At 45.6% G+C, this 23,451-nt stretch overlaps 1 protein-coding gene across 3 annotated transcripts in view; it reads right to left on the bottom strand.

Annotated features, from left to right (window-relative positions):
- The window catches only part of CACNA2D3 (calcium voltage-gated channel auxiliary subunit alpha2delta 3), an 833,176-nt gene that overhangs the window by 267,957 nt on the left and 541,768 nt on the right, over nt 1–23,451 (bottom strand). For all 3 annotated transcript variants that reach the window (XR_007191727.2, XM_057311802.1, XM_057311801.1), the window contains exons 12-13: nt 22,867–22,945; nt 12,450–12,583 (exon numbers count right to left, since the gene is read on the bottom strand). Coding sequence is in view for 2 of the 3 variants with exons in the window: in XM_057311802.1 (XP_057167785.1) it covers nt 12,450–12,583; nt 22,867–22,945 (213 nt within the window). In the remaining variant the exon portion in view is untranslated. The remainder of the gene's footprint in view (nt 1–12,449; nt 12,584–22,866; nt 22,946–23,451) is intronic.

The raw sequence follows: 23,451 nt of genomic DNA, 5'->3' as shown, positions 1-23,451 counted from the left end.
TGGTTAGGTATGAGAAAAATCTAAAGACTATGAATTTGTGGGTTGGGTGAGGCTGGACTGAATGGAGAAAAGCCAGGCTGAAAGGGAACACTGAGAGGTGAACAGCGGTCAGGTTATCAAGTGATTCAAATTTAGGTTCTCCTGGGTTTTGGTGAGTGTATCCCCACTTTAGATCCTCCAGTTTACTGGCTGATACTTAACATAGCTCGACCATTTGTGAAGCACTTTCAAGCAGGGCCTTGAAATATTTTTCTGAGGCGGACAGAAAAAAGTCATCTAATTTAGCCTCAGGAGGGTCCTGTAAAGTGTGAGGCCAGTGCTGTCCCTGAGTCCCTTCTTAGAATACCATGGGAGGCAAATGGATGGACAAGCAGTGCATTTGAAACTGTCCTCAAAGGAAGGCTCTTTCGCGACTGGAAACAAAGGCTCCTTAGCAGTGTGCTAAAAGTGAGAACGAGACAGAGAGGAGCACCTGCTCCGGCTTCATCTCACGTCACCGTCTGTTTGATCACTTCACAAGAGAAATCAGTTACAAGAGTGTTGAATCGTTGTTTCCATCAACCAGCAAAGGTGTTGATGTTCCAGATTTTTTGAGTAAACATAATGGAAATTGATTTGAAAACATGCTCCTTTTGCCCGAATAAACCATGTCTTTGTTTTTCCTTTCTTTGTTCAGAACAAGAGAGAATTTCCCTTGAGGCACTGAGAACCCTGCTTGGTCTGGATATTTAACGGTAGTGTGTATCATCGGCAGACTCATGTTGAAGGAGCCCCCAGTTGCTATATGACTCACCAGCGGGTGTGAAAAGCCAGGAAGGAATGATCTTTGAAAGCCAAGAAGAGGCAAAAGAATGGTCCTCTGCCATGTTTCAAAAGAAGCAGCTGAGGAGCCCAGTTAGGTGACATACTCTCATCTATGGTATCTTTGAGCCCTGGTCTCATAGACAATCCATTTATAGTTGGCACAGCAATCCTTATGGAATGAGAGTAGGAGAATTAAATCTTTTACATGGAGAAAATTCTGTGTACAGCAAGAGAAGAGAAACTGGCAGCTGATATCAAGCCACAGGCTGATTCTCTGGGATTATTTTAATTGTTCTTCATGCTGGTAATAAGAGGAATGTATTCATTTTAGTTTAAACCAGGTCAGAGCATGAGAATCAGCTCTGAGAATCTAAGTTGCCCAAATATTTGAGCCATTAAGGGGGAAAAAAGCAGCACAGATTTAGTTGTGGTGGCCAAAATACCTCCCTCAGCTCTCAGAAGGCACAATGGAGAGGGATTCCTATTCGCTATGTAGCAGATGGGTGGATGAAGAAAGGGCAATGTCAAGATGTGGGAGGCAGGGAGAGGATTGGGGGATACTTGTTGGAGCAGCTGGAGCCAAAAGGAAGCCATGGTCCAAAGAATTAGTATTAGAAGCTAGTTGGGGATGCAATTTATAGAAGCCTTGGATAGAGAGACAGAGGTCTAGAAATGTCACCTCCTCTAGACACTGGTCATTTCCTTCTGCTCATACCTCTTTCTTACAGAATCTGTGGTCCACAGCCCTGGCTGATCTGTCTCCTTCATGTGACCCTTCTCCGGCCAAAGCTGATTGGCTAGTGGTACACATCTGACCTCAGTGGGATGGTGGGCTAGAGTAAGTTATGTAATTTGCTCAGAACTGAACTCAGATACACAAACACTGAGTTCATCTCTGTTGGCTTTGAATTGGGACACCATGTTAAGCAGCACTTCGAGGAGACCATGTTTCACCCATGAATGAGGGCTGCCAAGAGAACTGGTCTCCAGAGAATATAAAAAGTACAGATATTTGAGTGGAAAAACACAGGCAATTTGGTTTTCTAATACAACCATGGGCACAAGTTCTCAATCCCCATAACCATCTTTCCTAACTGTACCCAACCCATTACCTTGCCATAAACTTGGGGGAACAGCAGATAATCCACAGCAGAGAATCCCATTTGCCATTCTGAGAGGTTGACTCACTGATTACTCAGAATATTACCTAGGCTCTGTAATCTCAAGGGGAAGCAAAAAAGTGCTTCCCTAGGCATTCAGGAGGTAGCCAAGCAAGTGGGGCTCCATGCCCCCACTCCCCACATCCACCAGAGTAGCTCTGCTTCTATATGTCTTATATACCAAGTGCCCATGGAAACATTTCACTAGATACAGAACGCTACTGCTTGAAAACATGCTACCATAATGAATATCATACTATGGAATACACGATCTTGGGCATGGATTAGTTTTGGGTTCTATAAACAAGTTCTATGCAGGACTCTGTTACACCTTGCAGCCCTCCCAGTATCAACAACCTTTGAGACTCGTTTCTTCCCCACTCTGTGAGATTCCAGCCATCACGTAGCTCCACCTCACCTCTCAGTATGGGGGTGTGACCCAAACAGGGCTAGTGTGGATTTGATAGAGATGCTGGAGGAGAAAGGGAGAAATCAAGGATATAAAACAATGAAAGCTGGTAGATGGTAGAGGTCATGTTCCCACCCCCTAGAGTGGGAAACTGCCTGCCTGGGAATGAGGCCAAGAAATCAAGGAACTCGTAGGATTAATCGGAAGTTGAAAACACGGAGTGATTCCTGAAGCTAGTCACGCCTCGAGACAGAACTATATAGATATCTTGGTTCCAAGAGTCCACAAATTCCCTTTTTGACCTTTACTAGTTTGAATTGAGTGTTGTCACTTGTCAACAAAGAATACTGAATAATCTATTATGCTAAAAGATTATTCAGGCTTAATGGTTTTATCCATTTCTATAAGGTCTTATCTATTTCTACAAGCTTTGTCTTTTCATTAGAGACAGTTACAAATTATTACACCATAATAGCAGAAACAACCATAAATCTAAAAATCTAAAAAAAAACCCCTTAAAATCTAATTTTTGTTTTCACTTTCAGCCCTAAGCTTTTCTGTTAGTTGACAGTAATCCATAATGTATTAGAATATCTTTCCTGAAGATACTTTTATACTTTCGATTCATAGTTTTATAACATGAACTCAAAGGGAAAAAAAAAGTTGAGCTAAAAAAACCCACTATTTAAATAGAGAAATCTAGAATCAAATGGAAAAGGAAAATATTTGGATAAATAGAAATGGTACCAGAAATCAGGAATGCACTCTTTTTAACATCACCATCTCCTGGCAAAATAATAATAATAATAATTATTATTATAATTATTATTATTATAATTATAATAATAATTATAATAGTAATCTGTTTCAATGGAAATAAAGTACTATAATATTTATAGTCTGTGCCAGAGTTATAATGACTGCAGGGGCAGAAGTGAAGTGTCACAGCATGCTCCACATGTTTTTAACACGGTTTCTAAAGGCTCTGGAGGCTATTAAATTTAATGAACCCATCTGCTATGAAATAGAGGTCCCAACGTAATCAGTTTCCTCCATGCCATGTAATGCAGATGGCATTCTCTGTTCCACGACCCAGCAGGATGGTTTATGTTTCTCTATACGTGTGTCTTTTTGTTTTGACGATTTGAACTTCTTGATATGCAGCGGTGTCTTGGGAAAATATTGTAAATTCAGTTTCCAAGCCCCAACAACTTCCTTATGATGGCTTCGACCCCCTGAGTAATTGCTTCTAGGCAGTAAGATGTTGTAGCTTAAAGCAATCACCCAAACGCCTCCTAAATGGCCTAGGTGCCGTTCCTTGATGGGAAACCGAAACAAATGTGCCATTTATCAAAGGCAAAGCATTTTCTCCAAGTTAGACTTAGTGGGGGGTGAGGAGGAAGGATACATGTCCAATTTGCAAATGCAACTAAATTGGTTTGAAAGTTCCTACAAATTGCATTCCGAATTGCATTACCAGCACCAGGGAGGGGCAGCAGGGCTTGGTAATGAATTCTCATTATTTTAAATGGTCACATTCCCACCGTTTCTAAAAGACTTCTTTGCTTCCCTCCTGTGTGTCACCATGGTCTGTGTAAACTCCCCTGGAGGAGCTGATCAGGGATGCTGATGCTTCCTGGGTTTAATGCAGGTTCCACCCTGCACAGCAAGTTGGGTAGCATTCCTGAGATGATTAAGTCCCAACTGGAAAGCACAAGTCATTTGCTTACCAAATGGAACAAATTCCATTGTTAATGATTTTTTGCTCTGCACCTAAGAGATAATGACTGTGCACAACTTGTATTCAGATAAGAAGCCCATGAATTTCAGAATTCTGGTGTTTGCTGTTTTGTCAATTAATACACGAGATCTTATTAGATTAAACATAATTAACGTTGTTAACATGAATTCATTTATTTGGGCTTCACCAGGAAAGCAAATTGAATAGCACAGCCAGGCAGGAAACTGAATATTTAATCAGACGGGAGTAACAGGCAGGGCGGATGGGCCCGGAAAGGAAAATTTTGTCAGTCCCGGGTCTAGATCAGGCTTATTAGTGAAATGCAGTCCTTGACTCATGTACGAGAATCTATATTTGGCCGATACAAACTTTTCTCTTGAGCTTGTCCAGACCCAGAAATGTATGAATCAATATGCAATTAATAAAAAGGGAAAGCACCATACTCATGGGTCATTTTAAGCTATTCATTTAAGTATCAAATCAATTATGTAATTGTATTTGTTGCTGCTGGGTCTTCAGCCATAGTGACTGATGAGTCAAGCAAACAGGAATTCCTTTTGCCGTAACCACCAGATAATTAAAAAGAAAGAAGGCTTTTAAGACCACGTTAAGCAAACTTGTGGAATCAAGCGTCTACATTTAGTAGCTAATTGACGAATACCTACTCCCTTAGTAGTTGGTAGAAACAGCATACATCCTCAGGGTCACAAGTCTGCTGATTCCGAGGAACAAACCAAAGCCACTTTCAGACTACGATGTCACAAAGAGAAGCAGGCTCCTAGAGACATCAGCAGTAAGCAGCGGTGTTACGAGGAAGGGCAGGCACGGCTGCCCTGAGACTTGCTCTCATCACAGAGTTTGCAAGGAGCGGGAGGGGGTGGCTGTATTTCCTTCTGGCATTATCTTTCCCTCTCAGACCACAACACGTAGACAGAGGCCATTGAAATAGTCAGGATTCTAAAAGGGCTCCCAAGATTTCTGCCTCAGTAGGGACATGACCCTTAAGATCCCCTCCCCCTACTACGAGTATGATGGGATATCGTTCACATGATTAGGTTACTATCACTTGACTGAGTTAATTAAAAGACAGATTATCCTGGGTGGGCCTGACCTAATCAAAGAAGCTTTTAAAAGCACTCTTGCTGATCTGGAAGAAAGCAAACAGCATTGCACGACTGCCTATCATTGGCCATGTGGCAGGAACTTTCGGTTCCAGGAGCTGAGAGCAATCCCTAGGTGATAACAAGTAAGAAAACGGGGACCTCGGTCCTGCAGTTGCAAGGGACTGAATTCTGTCAACAATCTGAATGAGTCTGGAAGAGGCCCCTGAGCGGCAGATGAGAACAGCAGCGTGGCCTTGGAAGGCTCTGAGCTGAGGGTCTTGGTGAACCTGTGCCCAGATTCCCGACCCACAAACCCTGAGATAACACATCTGTGTTGCTTTAAGCTGCTGTGAATGATGATTTGTTACACAGCAATAAAAACTAACACAGGGTCCCAGGGATGCTGACCCATGGCACAAGAGTGTATTGGCAGTTCTAGCTGGAAATCAAAACTGTGCACACACCAGTGGGTGACCCTCCTCCCTGGGTTTGGTAAGGTCATCGTCCACAGAGCTCGCAGTTCCCAGAGGCTACCAAGAGGCAATAAGACAAGGAGCAGATACTAACCCAGCCATCAGACCTTCCCCATCAACCTAAGATGGAACAAACAAATCAAGGTAAACCACCTTTTTCAAAAAAGAAATGAAAAAAGGAAGGAAGGAAGGAAGGAAGGAAGGAAGGAAGGAAGGCAGGCAGGCAGGCTAAGTATCAATTTCCTCTGAATGCATGTTAGGCTGTGCTCCCCAGTCTTACAGATGCTTTGCCCATAGTTGACACACTGGCAATTTTTAGCAATTTTCTTCAGAGTCTTGCCAGTGCATTCACCTACATATCTACAGAAGTAACAACTTTCTTTTAACACTCATAAGTTATTGGTTTCAATAATATTTAACTTATACAATTATGATAAAAATACAACCGGCATCAACAGGTTTGGGAAGTCTACGTATGAAGACAATGAACTTCAAGTAGCTCATAACTCAACGTGGAACTGTTGTGTATCAACTTCTGGTACCAGCATGGCCTTCCAGATCCAACCTCCAGTGTGCTTTGGGCAATTGGCACGAACTGTGTCAGGGCCAAGGGAGCGCACCAAGTCCTTCATGTGGCAGCTAATGAAGAGGGCTCCTACCATGTTTCCCTTGCCTTGGACGGTCAGCCAGTACGTACCTCCATGAGGCTGTGGGGAGTTCTGCCTGGACGGTGCAGCATGGTCACCAGTCCTTCTTGGGGACACTGACCCTAAGCACCAACCCTAGACTTAGTGTCCCGCCCACAACAGGTAATTACAGTAAAATGAGTTCCAAAGGATTAAAGTGCATCTCTAGACGCATAGTGCTTCCAAGGCACTCATTATACCTAAGTGCTAGATTCTATTAACAAAATGGTATAAGCCATATTGTAGTTACCATGTGAGACCCAGACCAAAAAAGATGTCCAAAACTCCCCACGGCCAAGGAGAAAAAGTCACACTGATTTCCCGAGGTTGGGGAAGGATGACAGGCACTATTTACTGTGTTCTCACCATGCACAGACATTTAATCCTGGGTGTCAACCCTGGAAGGCAGGTTTTATCTCCATGCTGTAAAGGTAGAAAAGAACACTCAAAGAAGCTAAGTGACTTGCTTACACAGCTAGTATGGTACAGACATGGAATTCAAACTGAGGCTATTCTAATTCTAAATTCAATGCTATCAGTTAATAAACTAAGGTAGATTATAAATGCTTCAATATAAAAAAGAAAATCCAAAGTTGCCATCGCTAAACCAGGCCATTATGAAAATGGGGTCAACAGTCCCAATGTCAAGTGCTTCTGAATTCGGTCTCTTTCATTATTGCAAGGTGGGACACATTAGGGCAACGCTGACTTGGGACTGTCCGCAATGTGTCAGGATGGTCACAAACTTGCAATTGCTGATCCCTCCCCCATTCGTCTTCTGGGGGGGTCCAAAGTTGGTGGGCTCATCTCAGAATTTAGATTCTGCAGATAAATTCAGCATACAAATCCTATTTTGAGCCCACGCAAACAACAGGGTGCTTTTGTCCTTGACCTGGCAGAATCCAGGCCCAGAGAAAGACTTTGAAAAGATTGTTGCTTCCTGGCTAGAGAAGGATCTGTTGGAGCAGAAGCTGCCTGTCCTCACTGAACAGGCCCAGAAAGAAGGAGGATGGAAACCCCAGGGTCCGCCCCAACCCAGCGGTCTGTCGGCACCACCAAGATGAGAAGGACTCTCAGAACATTCTACTAGGGTATTTACTTGTCAGGGCTATTTGCAAAAATACAACAGAAGCTGGAAAGGAGGTGCTGAACTATCATTCATTTCAGGGACAGACATATTCTGGGGCGGGGGGGGGCTAGTTTTAGGTACAAAGGATTTATAGCAAAGGATTCTCGAAGAGGTGAGTTCTGTTATCTTGGCATACCATGTAACTCAATTACAAGCCACTTAACGCATTATTTCATTTTAAAGTAAGTAAAGATGATTATGGAACAGAAGCCAAATTTCATAAAGTGTTGAAGATAAAGCACAAGACTGTTCAAAGACATTTCCTCTAAAACTGAACGTCCAGAGCTGCTCCCAGACCTTGACTTTGCCTCTGCTGTCGAGAATGCTTTAGTGAAAAAGCTGGAGTAGCAATGGGGTCTCCTAAGCTCTTAACTGCCCTTCATACGTAAACGTATATATGTACGTACACATGCACGTGTGTCTGTAATTTAGTCAGTCTGCAACAACTGATTCACGTGATTAACATTTTCCAAAGCAAGACATTACATTAATACCAAGCTTTGGCCTCTTCCATGGCCTTCCTCCACCATGACCTTCGGTTACCTATCCCCAGCCAGAATACTCTGTAAGTGGGACGTGTCCTTTTCCCAAAGCACGCCATGCCCATTTGCTTCTCATCATTGACACTAATTTTGATGACTCATTCTAGATTTTGTCTGGATTCTCCCACTTCCCTCAGAACTAGTCGAAAATCTCTGGGGAAGATCTTTAAGACCATGAAAATACTCTGTTCCAAATCTCCCCATTAGTTTAGCATCCACTGATGACTTTGCCCTAACCAGTCTTTCCCAAACTGGCTAGAAAGTGGTGATTTTCCATCTCCATGACTCCCTTCACATTTACCAGTCAGCAGCCCACCGTCCACTGCACCCCTGCATACCTACCTCGTTATCTCTTTGGTTCATCCCTCTGAGATTTGTTGATCTATTCAATATCGGTAAGAACACGTGGATTTCTGTTTTATTCCACAGGTTATAATCCATTACTGCCCCTGAGTTGAGCAGCGAGGGCCCCTTCATACTGACTCTTGTGTCCTTTTGATATGACCTCCTTGGTTTTTTTTAGGAATTTCTTAGTTTCTGGCATAAAATATTCCAGGCTTTTTTTTGGGAGGGAGGAGGCATCTTCCCCGCCCAAGCCCTGGAATTACCAATTTCCCTAAGGAACCCTGGTTTCTGTTCATGGGGAATGGTTTCTAGAAGCTGGGGTCAGGTTTCTAGATGTGCTCATTGCTACTGAGGTGCCACTGCTTCTAGGCCCTTTCAAAGGACAGAGTTGGGGTCTCATTCTGACACCTCCCATCCAGTCTCATCCCATGGGTGTCCTGGGGGTCTTGTCTTCCTCGTTTACACATTTGCTCAATCCTACCATACTCACAAAGTAGATTCAGAATTGCAAGACCCACATTACTCCAAACGACACCAAAGGGAGTTTAAAATTTATTTCCCATTCTCTCTCCTACCTAGACTGAGGATAGTCAAAGGACTATGTTCGAGCTTTAATATTGTGCATAACTGCTATATTCAAAAATTCACTGCTTTTTCTCCCTTTCTTGTTAATTTTTGTAGTTCATTTGAAATGGCCTCAGATTCATTTGGTTCTGTTTGCATTCATGATTAGTTTTCCCCCCGTTCTTGTTGATTTTAATTTTGGAATGCATGGAGTATCAAGCTGCTGTCAGAAGTCCAAACTATGCAATAAGGTGCACCCAGAGGCATCTCACTCCCTTCACTATCTCCTCCTCTGTGCTTCCACTTCTCATAGGTAACGGATTCTACTGGTTTCCGGTTTATCCTGGCTGTGTTTCTTTTTGCAAAAAGAAGCAGGTACGTGCATAGCTTCTACTTCCTCTTCCTTTTTTTTTTTTTTTTTTGTAAGATTTTATTTATTTATTTGACAGAGATAGAGACAGCCAGCGAGAGAGGGAACACAAGCAGGGGGAGTGGGAGAGGAAGAAGCAGGCTCATAGTGGAAGAGCCTGATGTGGGGCTCGATCCCACAACGCCAGGATCACGCCCTGAGCCAAAGGCAGATGCTTAACTGCTGTGCCACCCAGGCGCCTCCCTCTTCTTTCTTATACAAAAGGTGGCACTCTATTTACACTCTTCCATTTTGTTCTTCTTACTTAGCAATACATCCTGGAAATCATTCTATACCAACCAATAGAAATAAATCATCCTCATTGTTGCTTTTATATCAAGATCCATGTGTACCATTTGTGTTCCATCGTTTTATCATAATCTATCTATTATGTCTGTGTATTTAGGTAACTTTCAATATTTTGAAATGACATGCATTTCTGTAATGAGCAAACCTGTTCTATCATCTGTATTTTCTTACTGTTGGAGGGTCATCTTCAGAGTCTGTTCCTGGATGTGGAATTGCTGGGTCAAAGCGTACCTGCAAATCCCATTTCATAGAGATTGCCCCATTCCATCTTCCCACACGCGGTCTACGGGTGTTCCTTTTCCCACAGCCTTACCTACAGCGTGTACGTTAGGCTTTTCATTTTTGCTACTCTGATAGGTGCAAAATCGTATTTCACTAGAATATAATTTTCATTTTTCTTCTCTTTCTATAAGTGAAGCTATACATCTTTCAGTTGTTGAATGCCATTTTTATTATTTTTGTGAATTGTCTGCTCATGTCTTTTACTTGTTTTTCTTTTTCTACAGGAATATTAAGGTTTCACCCTCAATTTTCAAAAGTTCTTTATATATTAGGATTATTAATGATTTCTGTGTGCTCCGCATTGCCAATATTTTCTCCCACGTTACCTTGTGGGACTTTGCTTATCGTGATTTTTGGCTCATAAACGTTGGTTTGCATTTTGTTTGGTCTTTAAGCAGACAGACTTATTTATATGTGTCTTTTCATTGCATCTGAATTTTAGAGTCATAGTTAGAAAGATTTTCTCTGAATCCAGGTCAAAGAGGGATCCACCCAGGTTTTCTTTAGTGCTTGTATGGTTTCATTTCTTACAGTTTTGATTGCTGATCCACTTGGATTTCTTTCTTGGCTATGGCCTGATGAATAGAACTAATTTCACCTTTTTCTAAATGGTTACCTGTTTTCTCAAAAGCATTTTTTATGAAGACCATGCTAGCCCACTGACCTGAGATGCCAGCTTTCTCTCTACTGAATTTCTATATGCAGTGGGATCCCTTTTCTTAGACCTCCTAGTCTACTGACCTGTCTCTCCAGGTGTGTTTTAGTCACAGATGAAACAAATAAAATGCTCGATCAAAGTGCCCGTTTAGGGTTTGTACACAAAACAGCCAGGGACAGGCTCACTTCCTTCTCAGCTCGCCACACGCTCCTCTTCACTCCTGCTTTTCCTGCCTCACTCGGCCACACCTACGAAGAGGTGAGCCCACCATGCTGACCCTACGGCTATGACTGTCAGCACGGTGCCCACGCAAATGCGGCAGCTTAGTTATTCTGTTGCCATGCTTCTAAACAAACCTGGGGGCAGACTGTGAAAATGATGAGCGCCCCAGGTCTCCCTGGCAACCAGAAAAGGTGTTTCAGCCTAATTTCCATCTCTGTGCAGGGCGATGGACCAGTTCATATTTCCGTGGTCTCACCGTGTCGTTCGGGCCGAGGTGCGGCAGGCTGCCGCAGCGGCCCCAGGATGGGTTCCCATGTGCTGTCCCCGCCCTGCATTTGCCTGCACTGCCAGAAATGCGGGCAGAGTGAGAGAGCTCAGGGAGAGAAAAGCCGGCCCACCACAGCCATGGCTATCACTCCAGCGGACAGCTGTGTCTGGGTTACAGTGATTAACGCGATGTTAATCCCAACAAACGCGATGGGAGAGAGGCCCCGTGAGAACATTTACAATCAGTACATGAAAAACGCCACTCCCATCAGACTCATTATCACTATGAAAAATCACCCTGAAATGACACAAGAAACCCGGCCATTGAGCCATTGCCTGATGACTGCAAAGCTCCTCCTTGTATTCTGATTCAGCATCAGATTCTTGTGCTTGGAATTCGGCTTTAGAAAGAGCCCGTGGCCAGAGTTCCAAGAGCAATCCGGTGCCTCTAAAACCACCACGGAAGCATATTCCTGTTTGTCTACGGGAAGAAAATGCAGCTGTGGCCTCTACCGTGGCTCCCGCTCCTTGCTGCAGCTGGACTTCGGTCATCCTCCCAAGCTGAGCCCCCACGATTCATCGCCAGGACTGGGCCTTTGAGATGGCGAGGACGGAATCTAACACGACCATAATCCTGGCACCGACAGAACTTGTACACACAGAAGGAAAGCAAAGTAACTGAGAATACACAGCAAAAAGGGACTTTTCTGTGCCGACCGGACTCCTTCCAAAAGTGCCGGCTACGTTCTGATATTATGCTTTTTCACCAACCTTGCTTGTCCAGAGGACCAACACAAACCGTACAACAAAGGAAAATGCCATCGAGCCGCATCATGGAGGAAGAGTAAGAGAGCTGCTGTTGTAAAAATCAATAGAGGAAAACCTCACTAAAGTGGTTGCTAGGGGGTGCTAGAAAGGGAGGCCGGTGGGAAGTATTGTCAAGTACAGACCCACCAGAAGAATCCTCCAACAGCAAAGAAGCGTCAGTTACAGGCCTCAACAGGAAAAAGATGTACATTGCATCTTCTACAAGAAATCAAGCACCCTTGCAACTCAGCCCATGGGAAATCATCATCATCCTGAACTTTCGAACTCCAGCAGATTTTCGTTCAAAACAATCCTTCCCAACTTTCTCCCTCTTCTCCGTAAAATAACATTCCTCTCTCTTTTGTTTGTTCGACTCGCCTCTGGTTTTGCTTGTCCTGGATTGCAATTCTCTGCCATTCCTGAATAAACCCATTTTTGCTAGGAAAATAACTGACAGTTTTATTTTTAAGGTTAACACGGTCTTCTGGAATTAACAGAGGAAAACCCTCAGGCCACCCCCAGGGGCCCCGGGGACTCACAGTGCTGTCGATGTAAGCTTCAGTCCATACGACGTCGTGCTCCTGATCAATGACTTTGGGCCGGCTCAGGACGTGCAGGTACTCCATGACGTTTTCCTGCACGTCAGCCAAGGTGGAGATCTGGGTGAAAAATCCTGCCAAGAGAGAACCAAGCTTAGTAACAGGAAGAAGGGCAACTGCCAAACGGGCACATGCCATGCCTTCTTGGCCTCTGGTTAGCTACTTTTGTTTCTTTCCTTATCCTTTTTAAACATTGTATCTCCTCTCTACCATCACCCACTTCATGAGTAATGTGTTCATGTGCTTGAAAATATAATCAAGCAAAAGGAATCACAGTAAGGTCAACCATAAAGCCAGCTCTCGGAGGAAGGCCCGCTAACTCCGTGGAGAATGTCCTCCCAGATGTTTTTCAATTTTCAATACATGCACACTGACACATACACTTCCACATTCAGCTACACCTTCTCTGGCAGAAAGGGCCTCTTTACACGCCATTCTGGAACTTTTTTTTTTTTTTTTTACTTTAGTGGATTTATTTCCAATGGGAAAACTATGAACCAGAAAATGTAAAGGCCAGCTCATTTTTATAACTGTAACAATAGTTATGATTAATTTGAAGGGGCACAAAATCTACCCAACGGCTGATAAGCTTTGTCTCATTTGTTCTCGAGAACACGATGAACTGGGGACAACTGTGCCCACATTAAAGGTAAGATGCCCGAGGCAGACGAGAGAGATGCGTTTCGCCCACGTTCTCACACATGTCAGGAGCAAGTACCGAGGTGTACCCACGCTTAGAAGTCTCTTCGTGTGCGCCTTTCGCTCCTACGGGATTTTTCCTTTGTGTGTTTGAGGTGGAAACTCCAGCTCACACACCTCGTGTGCTTACCAGACCTGCCTTTTGAATCTGCTGGGTTGACATGATTTCTCCGTAACAGAAGAAGTCCTAAACGTGCTATCATCTCGTGGATGGGGAGCTATCGTCCCGTTGGCTTTGCCGTGGGTTAGAAGATATGAGAAGGGAAGGCATGAACTGAGCAAGGTCCGGATCCCTGGCGGGGTTGGGGGGGGCTTCCGTTTATTTATGGAAGGCTTTCCTGGTGCCCAGCGCTGGAGAAACAGGGATTAACAAGATGAGCACGGCCGCTACCTCCTGGGGCCTGGCGGGTCTGAGTAAACAGACAACTGCAAAATAGCGCAATCAATATTAAGCTGAAAGCCACGGCAGGGGCAGCCTATCAAACCCCGAGGAAGGGTCAGTGCAGCTGACCCCAGTTAGCTAGAGAACAGTGTATCCAGGAAAGTGTGAGTCAGGTATGAGTAAAGGCCCACAGTGAGAGTCAGCTTCTTCCAGAAGCTGAAAAGAGCTCAGAATGGCTGGAGGAAGGAGCTGGGGGAGAAGGGCTGGAAGTCAGATGCTATAAATCAGAGACGAGCAGGAGGACTATCACACAAGACCTTGGGAAGGAGTTTAAACTTTATCCCCCAGGCAGGGAGTCACGGGAAGATTTTAATAAGGGGGGCACTGGATGGACAAAACATGTTTCCTCCCTGTGCCTTTATATAAGGACCCGTATAACGAAGCTCATGGCATGTCCTACTTGCCAACAAACCAGAGAAGGGCATGTGTGCCCCTGAAGCCAGACCCGACACAGCACTTGCGACAGTGTTTGTGGAACCTCTTGTCTAAAAGCGTGCTCCGGGAAAGGAAATGCCAGCCCTTCTGTTGTCCAGAAAGGGGCAGGACCCTCCCAGGGCATTTCCAAACAAAGGCCAGCTGGTTTGAATTTGCTGTGCCAACCCCAAACCAGGTTGGGACCATGCGGCTTCTGGCTTCCTGATGACAGCTCTGCACAGTGCTAATTAACATGCATTGTCACTCCTGTCCAGGGCCAGAGCCTCGCCCATCCCAGGGGAAACGGGGCCCCAAAGGGGCGGGCTGTGAGTGCCTGTTCTGGCTTGTAGCCTGGGAGGGGGCCCGTGTGCACCTTGGCACTCCCTCTGAGGCCAGGCACTCCAGTTAGGGACACCCATCTGGGACAGGGCTCTCCCAAGGCTTCCAGGTGGCCCCTTCGAGGAGGCAAGGTGAGAAAGGCAAGTTGCAAAAGCGTCGCTGGGTGACGGGGAGCATTCACAGTTATCATCCTTCCTGCACGGCGGCTGCAGTCAGTGTGTGAATCAGCAAGAAAACATTTCATCATTTCTCTACTAGGCAAATCTCAGGCTCTAAAGGAAGGGTCTTAGAGCCACAGACAAGGCATAAAGGACAAGCCTAGACAGATGTTGCCATGATGAGAGGAGAAGGAGATCCTGGGGGTCCTGTACCAAATGTGCACTGAGGCCAGCATCTCTTGGGAGGGATTTTTCTTGGTTGTCTGCATTTTCCTTCTCATGCTCAAAGCCAACAGCAAAAATCCCTGATTTGGGTTTTCCAAAATTGGGCCAAGAGAAGAAAGGGAATGAATGTAAGGAGGAGGATGGAGAGACAGATCATTACATTGGGGGGCGGGGGGGAGTAGGAAGGAAACACAATCACACATTTGGAAGGGGATTGAACTGGGACATCATCTCACTTGGCCTTGCTTATCATACTCAGAGTTCTGAAAAGCTGGCTTCTCCCCAGAGCTACAGAGCCATAGCCAACTGTATACCTGACACCTCCGTGGGGATGACTCACAGGATTCTCAGACTCCATTTGTCCAAAGCCAACTCCCAATTTCCCTGTCGAAACCCCTTCCTTCCCTGGTGGGTCTTCTCCATCTTAGCAAATGGTGCCACCGCCCAGTTAGGCCAAAAACATAAGAATTATCTTTGATAGGCATCATTTCCTCACCCCACCCCATAGCTAATCCAATGGCATGTTCCTCTGGCCCTATCTCTAAAATATATTGAAAATCCTCTTTCCCATCTCCGTTGCTCCCAGATGACCGCAAGATTCCACTGTCTCTTCCCCTGAGCCTCCGTGCCCCTCTCCCTGTTATCTAGGCTCTTGCCGGCAGTCAGAGGGATCATCCGAAAGTATAAAGCAGATCACCATCTCTCTGCTTAAAACCCTAAAACACCTTCTGTTCAGTTAGAATAAAATCCAGATTTCTAACCCTGACCGCCAAGACTCTCCCTCATTAGCCCCTCCCCAAGTAGGTGACGGAATCCCCTTCTGTCCTCCTACACTTGCTCATGGTTTCAGCTCACTGGCCTTTTGCTTTCTCTCACAGGCCACGCTCCTTCCCCCACCCCCACCCCCGGGCCTTTGCACTTACTGCCCCCTCTGCCTGGCACACCTTTTATCCAGTTTTGCCATGGCTGGCTTCTGCTATCGCTCAGAGATCTGTTGCCAGAACTCATTCCCCTCACTGCACCCCGCCTTCGCTTTCTTTCTTTCCTCTGCTCTCTTTCACTGGAACGCCAGCTCCATGACATCTTACAAAAAGCTGGTGCCTGTCTTATCCAGAGTGGCATTCCCAGAACCAGGCCCAGGGGTCTGGGGGAGCCAATAGTAAAGCAGGGACATTCATGAGGTCTGACTGTGGTTCACCTTGCCTCTCTGCACTTGGACCACGCAAGAGCCCAACTTGTGTGAGGACACAGAGCTCAGTAATTTGTCCTGGATGGATTCGAATCGAGATGCATCAGATTCCAAAGCTTTTGCCCTGAACCACCACAGACAGTCCCTCTCGCCATATTGGGAAGGGTCAGGCACGGCTGCTCCGAGGTCCTGTCCCAGGAGGGCGCCCCTCATGAGCTGTTCGTGTCTGGGTGACTGAGAAAGTTGAGGATGGGGTTGGGAAATGCGTGGTTCTCTGAAGTTCCTGGGAGATGCCCAATAATTAGCATCAAAGATCTACTGAAAACCCAGGTCAAGTTCTGACTTACATCTCACTACACAGACCGGGGTGGCAGATGTATAAAAGGTAAGAGAAGCTGAAGTTATAAAAATACTATTAATACAGTACACTGCAAAGCTTAACACAAATTTATCATCTAGCCCCAATCCACTACAACCTAAAACCCTTCTGAAAGGCTCTTCTTTGTTTTTCCATGTTTTCATATAAGTTTTCATTAACAAATGTACCTTTTGATGGATAACAGGAAGTCCCTGAGGGCTGGACGCTTTGGCTCTAACTGTAGGTGCTTCCCTTGTTTTCCCTCTGCATTCTCTGGACTGGCCACTTTCCCTCCTCCCTCCCCCTCACTTTAATTTCTTTTAAATTCTAGCTCTTGAATGTTTATTCTCTGCTTTAATGTGCCTTTTTGGACTTCATATATCATGTAAGAAAACAGAATCAGCAATCATTTGGTAATTGCCAAGGACTAATTAATGCTGAAATTAGCCATCTATTACGAGTGGTCTGCTCATTTTTCTACCTAACATCAATTTATTTACCTTATTCCCTTGCAGAGCCTTCTGTGAACTCTGGGTTACCGCTCTTCAGTGGGATCGACCACATGCAGTCTGGTGCATTGTGTTTCTGAGATTTTACCACCCTCGCTTCGAGATTTCTTAAGGGCCCTTGTCGAAAAGATGAGTCTGCATGAGCTGCCCCCTCGCACATCATTGCATACTCAGCTTTGCAGGGGTGCCCGAGCTGAGGGCCCCGAGAGGCCTCTCTTCAGTGGGAGACTGGCTGTGCACCTCACACGCCAAGGTCCCCTTTCCACCTCTGGGGTGATGGACACTGCTCTTGTCGAGTCTTTCCAAAGGCTTTTCCCCTCTTAAAGAAGACAAGCTGAAAACAGGCAAGCCCGGACTCAGACTTCAGTCTTGCCAGGGCAACAGGGTGGGCAGTGAGGTGGATTTGCATTTGCTAAGGGAACAGCAGTGTTCTTGGAAGACCCTCGCAGGATTCCGTCTTCCCCTCCCTGTCAACAGCACACACTACTAAAAAAACCACTTATTTCAGTAGAAAAATGAACAGTTTACAAGCAGCTTTCTGTCTCCCCAATTCCTGGTCCTTTCACAGAGACCCAGGAAGAGGTCTGCTGGCCCTGAGAGCTGAGGGGTGCATGTTCAGTGAGTGGGAAAGAACCCACTGGGAGAGGATACCCCCAGGGCAGGGCACCCCGTCGTCTCTGCGGGTATCCCTCCTGAGCGCGAAGCTGTCAGAATCTGCCCCGACCCTCAGATTTAGGAGAAAAACCTTTTCCTTTGAGAGTAAGATTACACTTTTAATTTCAAATTGCACATGAGAAAAAATAATTTGAAGGATCACGCGATGGAGCTAGGAATGCTGGCTTGTCTGCAGCTCTGCTGCTGAGCCAGCTCCCCCGACCTCATTTCCTCTCACAGCCTGAATGTCCCCATTTGTGAAATGTCAGGAACCGGACCACACGCCTACACAGGCGGAGGCGGGACCACTTCTGGGACACACAAGCTGGGTATAAATCCTCGTCCAGCCTTTATTAGCTCTGGCTTGTTAAAATCCTGCCTCCATCTCTAAATTCCATTCTCTGGCTTCTCTCATATTATGGGAAGCATGCAAGAGTCTGCCATGAAACAGATCTTTCTTCCCCCCGGAGAGAGACGACCTCACAGCCCGGTGAAGGGTTACGCTCGGGCATGGGATCTGGTGGGCCTGAATCCTGGCCCTGCCACCCGCTGGCTGCTAACCTGGGGCAAGCTGCCAGTCACTCTGGGGCTGTTTCCCGCTCGTGACCCTCCTGAAGCTTTAAGAAGTCCAAAGAGATGATACACGAACGGATGTGGCGCTCTACCTGTCACCGAGCCAGCAGTTCGTGGCACTTAGCTGTGATCGGCAACACAGCCCCATCTTCTGCTTCATCAGCATTATCCTCTGCACTCCAAGCCTCATGTTCGATAAGATGCACGCCATGGGATAGGATGGAGCCACGAGAATGGAGGAAATCCTGCCACTGGGGCAACATGGATACTACCCCACCACACTAGATAAGTCAGACAAAGAAAGGCTAATACTACATGATATCACTTATATGTGAAATTTCTATGGTGTCTTAAAAAAAGCCAAACGTGGTGTAGAACCAGAGAGTAGAACGGTGGCTACCAGGGGCTGGGGGGTGGGGTGGGTGTGAGGGATTTAGGGAGATATTGGTCAAAAGGTACACATTTTTTACAAAAGAATTACACAAATGTATCTGAAGGACATTTTGGCCTCTCCCACCTGTTCCAAAATGGCAAAACGTTTTAATTTCCACTTTTCCCTCAACCCTACCTACAACCATTCTGGCCTCATAAATTTAGTCAGGGAACAAGACAGTTGGAAAGGTAGAGTGAAGTTAAGAATTTTTTGATGGAAAAAGACTGTGGGTCTGAACTTCTGAGGAGGGCTCAGGCCACCCGTTCTCTTTCAAATGAGGAGAAAATGACCATTAACCCATCAAGAAGGGACAAGCTGAGCAGACAACCAAGAGAGACTTGTGCGGCGTTTCCATTCGACCTAACGATGACGGATTGGTTGAGAACCCAAACACAGAGGCCCTTCTTTATTTGCACAGCTGGAAAACACTCCCTTCACCGTGATTTTTGAAGGAGAATCAGGCAGTGCTTATTTAAAATCTTGGCACACTGAACATTCGAGAAGGTCATCATGGCTTTATGGAATATCTGGGGCTAGTCAGCCCCTCTTTTCTGCTTCCCCAGTTCACTTGTTTATCCAATAGTGTGAAAGCAGGGCTTTAAATTCCACAAGCCATTCTACAGTGGCAATGATTGTTTTAATGTATTTAAAATGGTTTGCTGCTTTGCCTCATTAGGACTGGCTCCCTCAAGATGGGACCTAGTTATGCATAAAATGAAACAATCCGATGAGCTCCAGGCCTCTCTGGTTTTTGCTAAGAGACTGGACAAGGCAGAGAACTCCTGTCAGGGGTATGAAAGTCCTCAGGAATCCATTTCCAGGGGACAGTGTCTGAGGTGCAGTGGCTGAGAACTGTCCCCATGGCTACTAGACTTCCCAGCAAGAAGATCGGCACTGACAGTGGGTCCTTGGCCACCAATCCGGAGGGAGAGGTCGGTGCTGGCCCTATGACTCCTGAGTCACTCTGGCCAGTCAGCCAGCAGGCTTCTCCTTGGGCTCCCCTGGGCTCTCCCTGGGTCTGTTTTGGTCCCCGAATGTTAATGCTTCATTTCACTGAAGAACTTGGCTGACTCAGGGAGAAAATATGTAAGGGGGGGCCCCCTCTGGACCTCATGTCACTTGAGATGAAAAATGTTATGCTACCTCCATACTATAACAATCTGAGACTATAAACAATGATTTAATTAATGACCATAGAAGAATACTTGCTCACCGATGTTACGTGGTCTAAAACCCCATAACTGACGCAACGTGAAGCCAATGTTTATATGGGCACAGATGACTGGAACCTAACATTTTGATGGCAACTGCTACTTTGAATAGTGACAAACAATGACATTTTATTCCCAAGGCCCTTCAGAAAAGAAGCAGAGTGAGGAGGGCAGACCTCTTGAGAGAGACTTGCTTTGGCAGGGAAGGCAAGGACCGGATTTGTACAGGAAGCGAAGGAGGATCACTCTGGAATCCAACGGCCGAGCCAGCTAAGCAGCTACTATTACCTCCTTGGGTTTTCCAAGTTGGTGTATTCAGAACTTCTAAATCTAAAGGGCTCCATTCTATAGCCAGGCCCTGGAATACGCAGAGTTGACTGAATTGTCTTCAAAAGGATGCTTCGAAGATTCTTATAAACAATGACTAAAACTAAATTATGGTGTAATATTAGTTGATTAAGACAAGACTTCAATTTGAGTAATTTTCATCAGCTGGACACAGACAGTGGTAAAAACAAGAACCCATGACTAAAGGCGTACTAGCTGATGGGAAGGATTGCAATCTGATGTGGCAGGAATAACAGCAACATTTTTAAAAATTTGAAAATGGAAAGGAACTCTTTCTTTTCAAGACCACAAAATAAAGGAAAAAATGGGGAAAAGTGTAGCTCGCTTAAGGTTTTCAAATGTCAACAAAGTTCCAAAACTTATTTCAACAATGGCCTCTTCACTCAGAGGAAATCTGGGATCCACACAGTCCCCATATCTTTATGCCTATGCTTCCCCTGTACCTCGCCCTGAATCGAAGCCAGATGCATTATTCTGAGATGATCCGAATTGCTGGTACCTTTTAGTGAGGCAAGCCAGCCAATAAACTAAAATAATTGTAAAATGTGTTATGTTAGCCCTTCAAGGAAATGTTAAAACCTTCCATGCTGTTCTCTACTTTTTAGATGAGGGAATTGACACTAGCTTAAAGGACGGTTCCAAGTAGAAGCAAATATTTCAAGACAATGTCAAGCAAAGGGAAGGGTGAGCAATGTTCATTTGCTTGACCATGCACCTTTTCACTACTCACTTCCCACGCCCACCCAACCACAGCGCTGAGACCCCGCCAGAACACATCTATTTTTCTCCATGGGCTTACCTCTGCCCACACCCAATTCAGCAGCGCGGAGTCCTGGCCCAAGCTGAGGGGTCATAATCTTTCTGGGCGAAGGAAGGGACTTGAAATCAGAATTTAAAGTGCTGATCGGTCTCAAGTGGAGAAGATATAAAGTCTTCTTTCTAATATCATGTCTTGCCCACGGTGTGTTTTGTGGACAGATGAGTGTGCACGGCATGGGGTGGTCATTTCTAGATTGTACCATAGCTGGGGCGGGGGGGGGGGGTTCTGTCTACAGAGAGGAAGAATGCCAAGGAGTGTACAAAGAAACCAAGGAAGAAAAGAACTGAAACACAGCTCCCTGGTCCCTCATGAGACATGAGCTTCCCTTCCTACTCTGGGCTCTGAGTCACTCCTTTTCCTCTCCAAAACACTCCTCTTTTTAATTTCAGAGAGCAACTTTGCTTGCTTGCAACTAAAATAACTTTTTCTTAAGAGCTGGGATGTGCAAACTCTTCATGGAATCCTGTTTCCTCCACTGAGGCACAAACGCTGGACCTTTTTAAAATAATGGTTGGCTTAGGAGATAATATTAAAAAAAGACCACCTAAATCTATCAAGACCAGTTTACCATGTGATAGGATATGTCTTCCTTTCTAAGTGTTTATAGCCAATTTACTCATTTTTCAAACATTAAAGGAGCACTCATTCTGAGTAAGACAGGAGGCTGGGCCCTCCTCCAGCGCTCATGATGGAATCAGAGGTAAAGGCTGTTCTCACAGAGCTTGTAGCTTCTGAGAGGAAAGAAGACCTGCCTACAGATCAAAATGGCACCAGGAAATAATGGGGCATTTAAGTGCCAGGCACTGTGCTATCAGCTTGACCTACACTCCTCATTTCAGGCTTACAATAAGTGGGGCAGTTGTCATCACTACCCCTGTTCTGTAGGTGACACAACTCAGACCCAGATAGGCTTGGTAACTTGCACATGGGTGGTGGATGGCGGAGGCTGGGTTTGAACTCAAGGAGTCTAGGTTAAGACTCCAGCAGTCTGGACTCTACCACCTATTTGCCCCCTGTGCTTTGCCTTCTTGGTCGTATGTAGCATGAAAGGAAGGAAGTCCTTCATAAACTAGAGGGCCCTGTTCCTTCCCTCCCTCTGCCTTCCCCAAAGCATTGTTTCTGACACACAATGGGGGGTTATTAATCAACAGACTTCAGAATATAGAAAAGGCAACAACTATTGAGTGCTTACCATGTCCCAGCATTGAACCAGGCACCTAATATACACCATTTCATTAATCTTGATATTTAGTAGGAATCAAAGGAAGAACTATTATCAACATCCCGATCTTGAAGATTAGAATATTCAGGCAGTTTAAAGTTAACAAATTGAACAGTTAAGTAGGCTAAGTTATGCTATGGGAAATCTCAGTGGCTTCACACAAAGGGTTATTGATTACACATATATATCCAGTGTGGGCTGGCAGGGGAGAGGGGGAGGGCGAGCAGAAGGACACCAGTCCCTGTTGGTCACTCAGGGAACCAGGCTGATGACGTCATTTCATGACTATTCCATATGGAACATGGAGTTCACAAGGGCAGGAAAACAGAGTACGGACACTATCATACGAGCTCTGAAGCGCTTTATCCCAGAAATGACCCAGCTTGGTTCTGCTCATAGCCTACTGGCCAGAGCCCATCTTGAGGCCCCCATCTAACTGCAAGGGCACTGAGAATGGGGAGTGAGCACTTGGGTATTTGATGCACAGTAAATCACTCTGCCGTAGTCATTCTCCCAAGCTCACCGAGCTACTATGAAGCAGAGCGCAGAGGCTTAACCACGCCGCTTGACGATGTCCTCAAAATCTGTAAACGTATTTCGGGAGAAGTTGTTCCAAGTCTATCAAACGCCACTAAGAAACACCCAAACCTTATCTTAGAATTCCCAGGCTTGTCCTAGAACTTTCTACTCTCTCTTGGCTCTCCCAACTTCGGCGCATCCACGGGGAAGTTACTTGGGAGTCGAGCACGTGGGGGGAACGTACCTTTGTTGGCACAAGCCATCCACTTGAGATTGTCTGCAAAAGCAGCCTCTCGCCCAATGAGGTAGGTGAAGATGCGGACCTGGGAGGAAGAGGAGCACAGGCATCAGCGATACACACCTTTCACCGCGCTGCCCAGACCACATGCCTGGCTTCCGCATTCGTGCTTTACCGCTTTAATGCCCCAGGCTTCCCATCTGTAGGAACATATTTAAGACATTTGAAGTACAGTCAGCTAGAAATATATTCAGAACTGGAGCCTTTGATCTTTTCAACCATATGGCACTGGTGGTGGTTGATTTTCGGTTTGCAACTCACGACAGAGGAGAGCAACTTGCAGTGGGAAACGGGCAGCATTGCGGGCCTGGGTGTGTGGCACACATATGGGCTAGGATCATCTCGGTCTGGACCAAATCCGCAACCATTTTCCTCATCCACACAGGAAATGCAGAGTGTGCTCTTCTTGGGAACACGAACACCACCAAAAGACCCTCAATGTTTCCCCCCAATGGTGAGGACAGGCTGCAGACATTCTTACCATCTGTGGTGTCTGGCATGATTTTAGGAGGTAATTAACTAGGACCAGAG

This window comes from Ursus arctos, unplaced genomic scaffold (genome assembly GCF_023065955.2).
Source record: "Ursus arctos isolate Adak ecotype North America unplaced genomic scaffold, UrsArc2.0 scaffold_14, whole genome shotgun sequence".
Lineage (NCBI taxonomy): Eukaryota > Metazoa > Chordata > Mammalia > Carnivora > Ursidae > Ursus > Ursus arctos.
The sequence above is the reverse complement of the archived record's forward strand: the minus strand, read 5'-3'. Positions and strand labels throughout refer to the sequence as shown.